This window comes from Symphodus melops (assembly GCF_947650265.1).
Source record: "Symphodus melops genome assembly, chromosome: 8".
Lineage (NCBI taxonomy): Eukaryota > Metazoa > Chordata > Actinopteri > Labriformes > Labridae > Symphodus > Symphodus melops.
Window position 1 is genome coordinate 11,998,333 of NC_136698.1, and position 12,935 is coordinate 12,011,267.

Sequence of the window (12,935 nt, forward strand, 5' to 3'; positions counted from 1 at the left end):
CGTATGCATGAGACCTTATCCAGGAGACCAGTTGTCACATAGGGATGCCATGTGAGCCAAAGTGCACGAGATGGAATGACATATGAGTGCCACAGAGAGAGATATTGGATGGTTTGAGAGTGTCAGCAACTCTTGCAAGCCGCCCTGGGAAATAAAAACCAAAAAAAAAAAAAAAAGAAACAAAACAGTGGCGCTCTTGTATTCAGGGGTTTATTGTCAAGCTCTATTTGATGAAGTCAGATAGCTGACTCATATTGTCTGTGTTCAAAGGCTGCAGCATCTATGCTCCCTGCTTGTGGCCCAGTGTATTATGCTGCCCTCAGCCATGCTCGGGCGAAAAAAAAAAGAAAAAGAAAAAAGAAACGCCCACTGAAGCACAAATACTGACCCAGCAGGAGCCACCTGAGAACAAACCCTAAAACAGTCTGGTTTCAAACGCTGGTTCATTTGTCATATGCATATCTTGAGAGTGCCAGAGGCTGCACAGCTCAGATGGGTTTTTTTAAAAGTGTTTTTAGCATTTCAATGTCACTGCCGAGCCATTGTGCTGAGAGCAGAGAGAAAAATATGTGCGATTTAAGAAATATCTCAGGTACAAAAGGTCCCTCTCAGTGAGATTCAAAAATCACACAAAAAGTAATCTTAATAGAGTTAAGATCTGATACAGCAAGAAGAGCAAAAAAAAAAAAAAAAAGGATTCGACTGGCAAATATTTACCTGAAGCGCCATACATTGATCTTTTGTATACAGTGTGCACATTCGTATTAAATACAGTACATCACCATAGGAAGTGTGAGAGCGAGCACAATTACTGGATGTTGTTAGTGATTTGAAAATTAGCCATCGATTTCAAGATGCACAGTTCGATCTCTGTGCGAGTCATAAAGGCAGTCTTTGTCAAATCCGTGCAGAAGCTTAAAACAGTCAAAAAATAGATTCAAGGGCAGCTTGACAAACGCCCATGAGTGCATATGGGACTAATTAGTGATTTGTTTCCTTTTGTCCCTTTATTTACTGGGGAAGACTAAAAATAAGAAGCGAACATAATGAAATAAAGCCGCTGCTGCCAAAACAAATTACCCTCCATTGAGAAATAGTGGTGATTTTGTTTTGCTTGTTTGGAATGCAGTGTTTGTTTCATGGCTATGATGTCCGAGGGCCTTCACTTCTCCGCAAGTTGAGACTCCGGCTCCGTGCTCTGGAGCTCCTGCTGAAGCGTTCCATATGTGTGGCTAAACCCACCCACTGCACACGCACTGTATGAAAGAAAATCCTGCTTTCTACTGTACGGAGTCCATCGGCGAAGGGTTGAACAGCAACAGTATTTGTTGCCACAATCAACCATGGTTTTTCTAATTTAAGTGTGTGTGTGTGTGTGAGGGGGCGGGAGGTGGGGGGGTGGCATTGGAGGAAATGTGCGTTCACATTTGAACGTGTAAAATTGATGTGGTCCCGAAGTGTGGAGAATTGGATTGAGGCTTCGCTGCGTTTGATAGATCCTGTTGGCACCACAAGTTGTTTTTATATCTGGCTGGCATATTAAATTCATGAGCACAATGATTTTATGAAAATAGCCTCAGGACTGTGTGGCTCAATTAGAACATTCAGCTGCAAGCAATTAGTCGACTCAAGTGGGTGATAATCCGTACACGAATTTTTCACGTGGACACCTCCCCGACAGATGTGAAACTGCACGGCAGTACAGTTTGAAATAATTAATTCATTGATAATAACATTCAGCGTTGTGATTTTTCATGTCCTTCTTTCCAGGATTCGAGTATTTAATAATTACATTTCCTCATCTGCGTCGATGATAATGATAACGGCCGCAACCACGCGGATAATACCAACTAGATTTCGCTGTACACACAACAACCATCTGGTGCTTATTGATTTAAATCTGACCGCCAGTCCTTATCACAGTCGCTTGAGGAGCAGTAAAGATGACAACGACACATCGTTACTAATCATTGTCATAAAGCCATAATAAGAAACACAGTCTGAATAAACGGCACACATCTATTGATTTATCTATGACTAATGAGCTTCATTGTAAGTATTCGATAACAAGGTCATCGATTGCTGTAACATGACATGGTTGGGTCTTGCTGTGCCGGTGGATCATGGCGTTTCCATGGAGTTTGTCAATGACCAGATTGATCAAAGCCGATCTCCAACAGAGGATGTGAGATTACAGGAGAGTTACACATAGTTAGGTATAATCGATCATTATCAAAAGGCTGATCGTGGCTATTTAGCATTTTTTTCCCACTTTATATTAAAATAGAGTACAGCGTGCCTGTTATGTTGAAATGACCTGTTGATATTAGCATTTAATCATCTGTGGTTTTTAAGTTCTTGTCCATGAGTGTGAGGGACATCTGGAGACTAAACGATGCTGCTTACACTATTTATATCAGTGACAGTACTGCTTGCAAGGCTCTCTGAGGGGCTCCATTCTTGCCGCCTGACAGCACACTGCCTTGTTCTCTCTTTTCTCTCTCGCTCTCTCTCTCTCTCGCTCTCTCTCTCTCGCTCTCTCTCTCTACATACAGGGCCAGTGTTCATTTAAAGAACAGCAGATTAAGATTTCATAAAGATCCAGATTCAGCTCGGGCATGTCAGATGGGTGTGCACAAGTTCATGAGCCATGACACTCCTCTCTGTGACTATAGGTCACAAACATTTCCGGAAACTTTCCATGGGAATTTAAGTCGGTGAATTTTGGAAACGTTCAAACTTTCCATTATAATTTACTGGAATCGGATTGGATTTGAAAAAAAGGAACGTCTTTAATACAAATGTCAGTTTTCAAAAAGAAAAAAGGCATTCTTGTGAAGATGAGGACGAATGGATTTTGGTGGGCTTATTAACAACTTGTAAATACTACAGTATGACAATGGTGTTAAGTAATATGACAGAATGTAATATCAGCTGTCCTGTGTGGATGTTTAATTCTGATGAGATTAGACGGAAGACAAAACAAATATGGACGCCATCGTTAGTGTTCAAAATCAACTATGACCAATGACCATACAGGGTTTTTTTTTATTTTTTATAGGAAGTGAACATGTGTGTCAATATCATATTGAATGCTTCATTTAATGTAAAATATTGTATTATATTATGAAGTGTCACAGCACATAGTTTACATGTTATTATGAACATGTTGTCATCAGCAGTGCATTCTGCGTGTTTCAAAGGCGACATGTGCACCGCCAAAAATATAAAGTTAAAGGAAATGTAGAGCGGTCGACAGAAACATTCTTTCATGTCACAATATAGAAGTGACGTGAAAATGATGTGTTGGAGTCAGCGTTCATCCCGTCCACGTCAGTTTTTCATGGCTGCTCCTTCGGCAGCAATCACAGCAATTATACCGGATAAATCTCTGTCAGCTTTGCTCACCTGCACTTTGCATTTCTTTTCCACACATCTCTCTCGACATATCCAGCCAAGCTTCGTCAGATTGCAAAGAGACCTGGAGTCACCAGTGGTTTAAAAGGAGAGCGTCAGACTTTTTGATCCAGACTCCTGGACATTAACATAGTTATTCTGAAGCCATTCCACTGTAGCGTTGGTGTTGTGCTTTGGTTTGCTAGAGATGCATTGTGTCGTCTTATAAAGGTCACATTTACTGGCTGAAAAAAAAATAAAATCAATAACTGAGACGGAGGGATGTGAGTCAGACAGCCCTCCTCCTGGTCTCTGCCTATTGAGACCCACTGGCAGCTCCTGTAAATGTTGCATAAACACATGCATGTGACAGTAATTACGAGTTTTAGCCGGATATTTGTTAAAGCCTCAAGTTGAAAGCGGGATGCTAATAGTTAATTTCTAACAACCTATTTCCTCAAACATTATTGGGCCACCCCTTTGAAAAAATGTTCTAAAAATACCAATATTGGAGCTGATTATACGTCTGGCATGTGTGTGTGTGTGTGTGTATGTGTGTGTGTGTGTATGTGTGTGTGTGTGTGTGTGTGTGTGTGTGTTGTGTTAGTGTGTGCACGCCTTGCGTCCTGCTTGCAACAGATTGTTTCTTTCGCTGCCATTCCGTGGCCCTGGAAATGATTTAATTTTTCAATGGCCTGTCTGCTATCAACAGGCTTGCCACTTGAGAGAGATGTCTGCCTTGATAATTGTGCCATGAACCTCATCAGCATTTCAGATGAAATGGAGCTAGACGGGTCACTTTGAGTTTAAGAGACGCTAATTTGATTGAAATTCAAACTGGGAGCACCAGGAAGTAGATTGTGCCTTTTCTCAGTAATGTGCTCCCCTCACTCATGTCGCCTTTTCCTCCTCCAGCAACATGGCGGTTGTTTTGGCTGCGGAGGTTATTTTTTATAATGTCAATTCCAAGTAGCTGCTCTGGCTTTGTGAAAATATTGGAGAATTGTGGGGTGGATTAAAAAAAACCACACTCAGCAGTGAGGGCTTCATAATCAAGAACTCAAAGCTTTTTGATTTGACTTATTGAAATGACAACATCAAATCCAAGCCTATTACCAAATCCAAGGATATTCACACCCAGTTCTTTGGAAGTCAATCTTAGAAAAACAGATCCGTCTTAAAGATCTGATGGGAGTAAAACATTCAACTTCACGTGGTTCCTCCTTCTGTTATTCCATTATTGAGGACATTATCTCCTTGTCCCATTATCCCCGTGACACGCTTTACGATGGCAGTGGAAAAGGTTAAATTGCATGTGGATACATGGTATCAAGTGTGCGATCAGCTACACCTTGTTGGCGTCTTATCGCACCCCTTTGCTGCCGCCATCAGCGGGGAGTGCTCATTTTTAAAAGGAGATTTGCATCAAATCCAAGCAGCATTTTTCTGACACTCTTAATTGTACTGATGTGTGCCTCTCCCAAAAGGTCAGAGATGTGATGGGATTACATTCGGAATACTGCAGCATGATTAACGGCCTGGTCGGGGGAAATGGAGGCAATCAGAGCTGAAAGTTTCTTCATCTTTTTTTTTTTTTTTTTTTCCCCCCCACTTAAGTATACTTAAGGAACATCCTGACCTTTTGTTTCATTTGGAATCATTTCAAATAACCCAGACGTAGATACGGATCAGTCTTAGCTAAGATGTGGAGTTATTAACAGGATTGGAGCTCTTCATTCTGAAGTTCTCCGTCGAAAAAAGCCTCAAATTGTTTTTTCAATAAATTACCAGAAAAATGTTTATGTTTTAATGATTTCATTTAACGTTCATCCAAACGAATTAAACTTCAAAAATAGATCAATTTTGCCACCAAAGTATTTGTATTGAGCTAATTTTCCAGCTGGCTCATTATAATGTCTCTTAAATAATTGGATAAAATGAACGAATCCTCTTTCTTTTCCAGTAAAATTCTGTTGAGCAGTCAAGGTATTTATAGAACTAGAACCACTCTGGAGAAAAGTGGAGAAAATCTTCCTCCGACTTAATATTCATTATGTACATGATTAATTACTATATAGCCTCAGACTATCAAAAGAGAGTCAGAAAAATCATATTTTACATGTATTTAATTAGTGTGCACTTTGAGACCTGTGCCATGGCAGGCCTGAATGCTGAACTTTTTTTTTCTTTTTCTTTTTTTTAATGGGAGGAATTTCAATTACATGCTCGCCCTCAAATTGACAGCTAGGACTTTACCGTTGAAGAAGTCATTAGGGCTTTTTGAATTGGTCTCAGGAGACGCTGAAGGTTTTGCAGATGGGAACGAATAGTCCCACCCTCCGGTACATCATGTCGCCGAAGAACAGCTCCACAGCTCTGAAATTAGAGCAATATATCAGAGGGACCTATCAACACTTATGTCAACATTGTATCAAAAGAAATATGAGTTTTTTGTCCTGTTCCCGTGCTTACGTCCTGTTGTTTAATGCATTTGCCCGGGACACGATGGCAGGTCTGCGTCTCATTAGTGTCATGAATTTTATTTTTGATATCATTCTGTTTCATATGCCTAATATAACCCAGACATTCATTTCCCCAGTCTCAATGGAATCTATTAGATAAAGAACTGTAATTTATATTGCTCCTGCATGATATGCTTATGCATGAGCAGAGGGGGCAGAATCATCAAAGTGACCATATAATATATGGAAAGCACTGCAGAGCCATGATATATTACCCACCAAAGCAGGCGGTGTATTACGGGCCCAGCATGAGGTGCATGTTTTAATTCCACAACAGTAATTCATTTCGATAAAAACAAATACAATATGCTGAAATTCTCATGTGTTATCGCACGTGAAGGTCAATAATGAAGCCAAATTCCCCCTGAGACCTTCGCTAAACACGGATGCACACACAGGGATGAAGACACAAATATGTGTCATTAGGGCTCTGTGATATAACACACACACTGCTTTAACATTGCCAAAGGAATAAGGAAGGGGGGGACACTTTTTTTTATTTTAGTAAAATTACAAAAGTGCTTTCTGTTTGGAGGAACAAAAAAAAAATGTGTGAAGCTTTTTAATTGCATGCATGCTGGAAGAGGAAGAAGAGGGAGATGAACAAAAAAACACACACACACACAAAACAAGACAAACATAATGGATAACTATTTCTCCAGCCGTTTGTTTGATTTCATGTATTTTTCATTTGAATACGTCCAGAGTGGTAAACTGTAACACACAGCTGCATTCGCGCTTTGCTTCTGAAATGGGGTTGTTTCCAATCTGAAAGCTAAACAGTGTCAATTTTCAGCTCCCTGTTTGTACAATGCTCCACACTTCCACGGGAAGCAGCCGTCCACTGCTCCACTGCGCTACCTAATATTATATTAATAACATTTAGACTCCGAGCTGTGATTACTTCAGCTGCACAAAACAAAGGCAAAACCCAAAGCACAATACAATGCAACCAGTAATACATTTTCCAATGATCTGCTGGAAATGGGTGCACTGGTCTGGGATAAGAAGAAACAAATATTATCTCTGGTCCCTGCTAAATCAGCAGAACAGAGGTATTGATCTGGCTCCTCACATTGCCAATAGAAATTTCAGTCCCCTCTGTAGCAGAGATGGCTTGCTTCGGGTATTGATGTCATTATCATGATTTCAGTACAGAGAAAGGGTGGTCACCTGCAATTCCCCAGGCTTCTGAGCATGCCGCAGATACAATTAGAAAGTCGACACTCCAGATGTTAAAGGCAGAGACGAAAATGGGCATCAAACACTGCTTAGAGTTGCGGCTGAAATGAAAAACTAAACATGTAAACTGTATATGAGAGCAGGAATAGGATTTAGTTTTTCATAAAAAATATCAATTTATGTCTCTTTTCGTTTTTTTTTTTTTTTTTTTTTTTGAAGTAAGATGTCTTGATTAGTGTTTTGGTATTTTGCACTTTTCCAGGTTCAGATTTATAGAGGCTGCCACTAGAAATCATTAATGAGACCTTTGATGGCATTTTGGGTGCAAAATTAAGAGTCTAATCTAGCTACTCAGCATGTGAAACCCATTCAGGGAAGGAGCCGGCTCCAATCAATAAGTCGGGAAATTTCAATGAACACAGACCTTATATTTATTTCACCAAATGCGCCCCAGCTGACATGGAGGTGGGGAGTCAATTCCACAGTCGCATGAGGTCCCCATGCTATTGTAGTCATGAGTGAATAAGGCTGCATCTCCATCAATACTGTTCATTTGTGCTGTAGAAGATTGAAATGAATCCCAAATTCACTTCAGTCATGACTCAGACTTTTATTGTAGTTCATAGGAGTATTATATGTACACACACACACGCACACACACACATCCACGCCATGTTGTGTTAGGCAGATATTTAAATTTCACTGGAACAAACATTCAGTAAAAAACATAAAGATAACCAGCACCCAACTGTGTTTGTAACGGCAAGGAATTATTCCACACTCCTAAACAATGTTGAACCCTTTTTAACTAATATTGCCGAGCCAAGCGGTATGTGTGCAAAGCCTTTATGGACGCATTGATTATTTAACTGCTTACAGCAAAGTGCACAAAGCACCTTTGACAAACGTACATGTGCAGATTGAAGAGCTGAGTAGCCGGCCCTGACTTCATCGCTGACAAGCTGATCTATTCAACATTTGCGCAGTTCACTGTTCGTTTCTCTTGTGTTGAATAAGTGCGACCTTGAACTATTCTCAGCACACACACTTATATTTTTGCACTTTTTTTTCTCTCTCTCTCTCTCTCTTCCCAGATGCAACAATCGGACCCAGTGTATTGTGATCACAGGTTCAGATGTCTTCCCTGACCCCTGCCCGGGGACCTACAAGTACCTGGAGGTCCAGTATGAGTGTGTGCCCTATAGTAAGTATGACCCTTGTGTCATGTATTGAAACCCTCTTCTTCCTTCCCGTTGCCCTCACCCACTCCCATCCTCAGTTCCTCTCTTTCCTCTCTTTCCTCTCTGCCTTCTCTTTCCTCGCTGTCACACCACATTCAGTCCCATTTTCTTCCTCCTCCTACCTTGTCCAGACAGTCTGCTCTCTCCTCATGCAACACCTTCCAGCACCTCTATCCGCTGTCTCTTCCTCCATCTGTGTCACACCATGAAGTTTTCATGAAATATGACCTGTAAAAACCCTTCGGTCCTCTTCTGTACTGCTTTTATTATTGATGCGCTGGCCGTGTCTCCAGCAGATCGACGAGCGGCGTTATGAGGTAGCAGAATAAAGGGAGGGGGGTCGAGTAAGTCGCGCTGACTCTCCCGCATTGGCAAGCGAGTGTTTCATTACTCACGTCATGTACGGAGAAGTCTATCGGGGGGGGGGGCAAAGCACGGCTCACCTTGATGGCTTAATATACATCTATAGAACAGGTGTTGTAATTTGTAAACAGATGTTTCATGATGTAACGGAGCAGAATGGCGCCAATTGTAAGTCAACAAGGCAATCCTTCATCTGAAGCGATAGTGTTAACATTTTGCGCGCTGCTCAGGTTATAAAATATTAATCGCCATTCAGCTCCCAAACAATCCTTAGATTGCCCTCTGTCCTTTAAGGTGCCACCTTCATTTGCAATTTGTGAAGGAAATTCCCCCCATGTAACCTTTACAAACTGATTAATGACGAAGATGTAGATGACTTGCTGGAATCACTAATCAGGTGGAACGGAAATAATGAGAGTAGGAGTGAAGTGGAGATTCAAATAGGTGTTTTGTATGCCGATGTCTTTGGGAGTCTTTGAGCTTTGAATCAACTGAAAAGGGAAATCAAGCCCAAACTATTTATGACGCACTTTTTATTTTATTTTATTTTTTTTAATAGCGCATTTATAATGTTTCACATTTCTTCTACATAGCTCATTATCAGAATACCTGTCATAGATGCCCCCCCCCCCCAGCGTCAAATCAGAATGCATTAGTGAACATCATTAGGTGGTGAAACTCATTACAACTTAAAGGTTAACCTCTCCAAGGCTTTTGAGGACCTGTAATTCAAAATGGAATAAGCAATAATGAGTATTTGAGTCGCCCTTATCGAGCAGAGCCAAATCCTGCAGCTTTTACCTCAAACACCTTACTGCTTGTTTTTTTTTTTTTTTTTTGCCTTCTCTGTTTTTTCTTCCTCGCCTCGTTGTTAAGTGAAGTATCGATCCCATGTCTTGCTGTGTTACCTCAAACCTTAATAGCAGGATTAGCCTCAAGGTGCACTCATGTCCACCCACTGTAATGATTGTCTTTTACCTCTGTCTTGCACCACGGAAACAGTCAAGCCCGCTGCAGTGTGGCGAATTGTAAAATTCTGCTCAAGGACTCCGAGTCCTGGGAAAGTGTGTCTTCCAAAAAAAATGTGAGACAGGTCATTCAAAGCAGTTTTTCCAATATGCGTGTCTGTAGCCCCGTCTTTTTGCTTCTCAAGGTCCATGCCCAACCAGAATAGGAGCAAGAACACAGAATGTTTCGTATCGCAACTGCCCCGGTAAGTGCTTAGTGTCCTCCCAGTCTGATCCAGTCCACACAAGCCCAGTCCAGCCTTTCCCACTCCAGCCCTGTTGTAAATTGTGCTAGGTTGTGATCTACAGGTCAATTCTGTGTTGTGTTTCTTCCCTCGCACTGGCCCCCTGTCTCCTCATACCCAAAAATAAATAAATCCATATACCCCCAGATCACTTTGTAGAGTTAGACCAGTGTGGAGAAAGGCAATCATAGGGGACGATTTAGTGAGCTTTTCAACTCCAGATCAAACCCTCACTATACCTCGCAGTCAGGAGAGCGGAGTCTTTACTCCAGTTTTCTAGTTTTCAGAAGGAATAGATCAAAACGTGCCAAATTCTGAGGCTTGTGATTAAAAAAAAAACATTGCAGAAGTTCAGGAGCTTAGGATCCCCAGGATTTGCGGGGATACAAGACTTGAGAAGTTGTTTTGCAAGAAAACGTATTAAATCCCCATTAAGCTGATCAACGACGGGACTGCAGACAGTGTCCTCATTCTGACGAGAAAAACTGCTGCCCCTCTAAAATCCAATCTGTGCCATGAAATATAACGGCCAAATTCAATAACATTATATGATAAACAGCTGTCTCTTTTACGCATTTAATCTGATGCTTTTATATTAATTCAATCTATTGTCTGTGTCTTTGCACAATGCCACAAGCTATTTTGGATTTTTCCACTTCTGTGCAAGTTGCCCACATTTCCACCATTCTCATCCTTTTTGGCTTCCTAATTTGGTTCTTGTCATGAACTGCCCTCATTAGCCGCATTATCTTCATGTTGCAGCCAAGGATGTGAATTCTGCCTTCACCTGGCACCAAGATGCCCTCTGAATTGGCACTGGTAAATTGCTTGAATCAGGCCGAATAAAAGGCAGAGTCTGTTTTTTTTTTTTTTTTAACAAGACTTTTCTGTGCGAGCTATTTCGGTAATGATGAAGTTAAAAAAAAAAAAAATCAACGTTCCATTTTCACTACATTATAGTTCCCGTACCCCCCCCACCCTCCACCCCCTCGCTCCCTGTGAAAGTAACGGCCAAATTTCTGAAAATTTGAAGTCCAGCTGTGACAGCATGATCTTTTGGGTCCTCTTTGGTGTTTTTGCTTTGTGCTCAGTTTGTCCCGCCCCTTTTATTTCATGTACTTGACACACTGCTTTTAAAGCCACCATGTGAGCTTGCGGTTGTCAGCAGACATCAATCTTTGTTAACGTTAAACTGTTTTAAGTCATGATTAATCTTAATTATACATTTTTCGCTGCATTTCATTTGGTGAAATCATTCCCTCGAAAGTCTGTGCTGTCTCGTGGAAGAAGTGAAGGCTCTGAGGGTTCAGTGTGGGTGGGGATGTGTCTCGTGTTTGTTTTCAATGTTGAAATACTATAAGTGACTGACTCTCTTCCCTTCCCCCTGTGCAATCTGCAGGAAATCTCCTCGGCTATCTGACTCACTCTCTTCATTCAATGACTGATTTCTGATCACACTGATTGCTATTTCTATTTTTATGTTTCTACTAACGTCATCAGGTCTTCAGTCATGTGTTCTCTTTTTCTTTCCAGGCCTCCTTCACCTCATTTCTGTCTGTCCTCTCTGTCTTTGCCTCCTTTGTTTTATGCTGCTGAGGCGGCCTCTGAGAACTCAACTGTTGATGATTTGTTTGCTCCCAATCCTTGTTTGATCTCTTAGTTAGCTCCAACACCCTTCAGTTTCTTCTGCAGACTGGCATCATTTATGAATCCTTTTCAAGTTTTAGTTGTAATTGATTTTTATAAGCACTAAGGCTTAGGTCAGACTCAGATCTACAACAGATCATAATTCTTGCACGGCTTGAAGCTGGAGGGTCACAATTTCCAACAGAACCTCGTTTATTATTGTGCACACTATTGGGTGCTATCCCACCCAATGTGTACGACTAGTACTTCAACATTAATCTTTTCAGGCCTTCTGTTGGTGATCCGTTGAACTGTGATTCCTTCTGAGACGGAGATCGGTTAAAGACAAATATACAAAAACAATTTTCAGGTTTGAAAAGTATTTCCTCCAGGAAACAATGACAATGTCATTTAAAGAAAAATACAACTCCAGTTCAATTATTAAAAAAAAGTCCACATTTGTAAGGATGAAATAAGTCAAAGAAGTTTCATCATAATGAAACAGGAGAACCTTGTGCAGCAGAATAAGAGGAGGCTGATATATTTATATTGTTCCTGAGCTTTTCTGTAAACAAAGCTGTAAGAATTCTAAGCGAGCAACTAAATCTTTTTTTTCTGTTAGTCCTTCACATTTCATTGAATTACTCCATTGAATGATAAAGCAGTTGTTTCGCTGAACAAATCAAGTAAGCACGACTTGAAAATCTTGTCTGACCTGGGCTTTAGACATCAACAAGATTTTTTTTAGATTTTTTTTTTTTAACAAGCCCTAAATTATTTCCCAGAAAATGTCAGTGTTGTTGCAAAGCAGGCTGCTTCTATTTTACTCTCTTAAGTTGTTTACTATGTTTTATTAATCAGTCACAGACATCTAAGAGTAATGAACTGGGTGATACTTCTTAGCACAGTTTCATTCAGAGTGCCTTCTTTGAGACATGATGCCTAATTCATAAAGAACTTATTGGAAAGCAGTGTTCATCTGTGGAATTCAATGCATGATTGAACAGTGATTGCACACGGGCTATGAAAAGCTCCAGTGACTTCCTTTGATTCTACATGCTTTACCAATATAGTTGTAGCTGAAATAACACTGCTTCATATTCTGTGTACTAATAGTTTCATGTTGTTAGGCAGTCTTCTGTTTTGCAAGGAGTTGTCTAGTTATTAGTATAGTATTATCCTGAACACTTAAATGGCACATTAATAGCAATTTCAAAGTGGCTGCATATTTACCATCCTGATTATACTGCCCAGCTTTTTTTTCTATAGAAGAAAACCAGAATTTTTCTTTTTTATAGAATTTTTACAGTTAATGGTGGTGGGTGGATTTAAGCGCCAAATGAGTGCGAGTCT

At 40.6% G+C, this 12,935-nt stretch overlaps 1 protein-coding gene across 19 annotated transcripts in view; it reads left to right on the plus strand.

Moving 5' to 3' along the window:
* The window catches only part of adgrl2a (adhesion G protein-coupled receptor L2a), a 92,218-nt gene that overhangs the window by 40,407 nt on the left and 38,876 nt on the right, over nt 1-12,935 (plus strand). For all 19 annotated transcript variants that reach the window (XM_079350945.1, XM_079350947.1, XM_079350951.1 and 16 more), the window contains exon 4: nt 8,195-8,304. In XM_079350945.1, the coding sequence (XP_079207071.1) occupies nt 8,195-8,304 (110 nt within the window). The remainder of the gene's footprint in view (nt 1-8,194; nt 8,305-12,935) is intronic.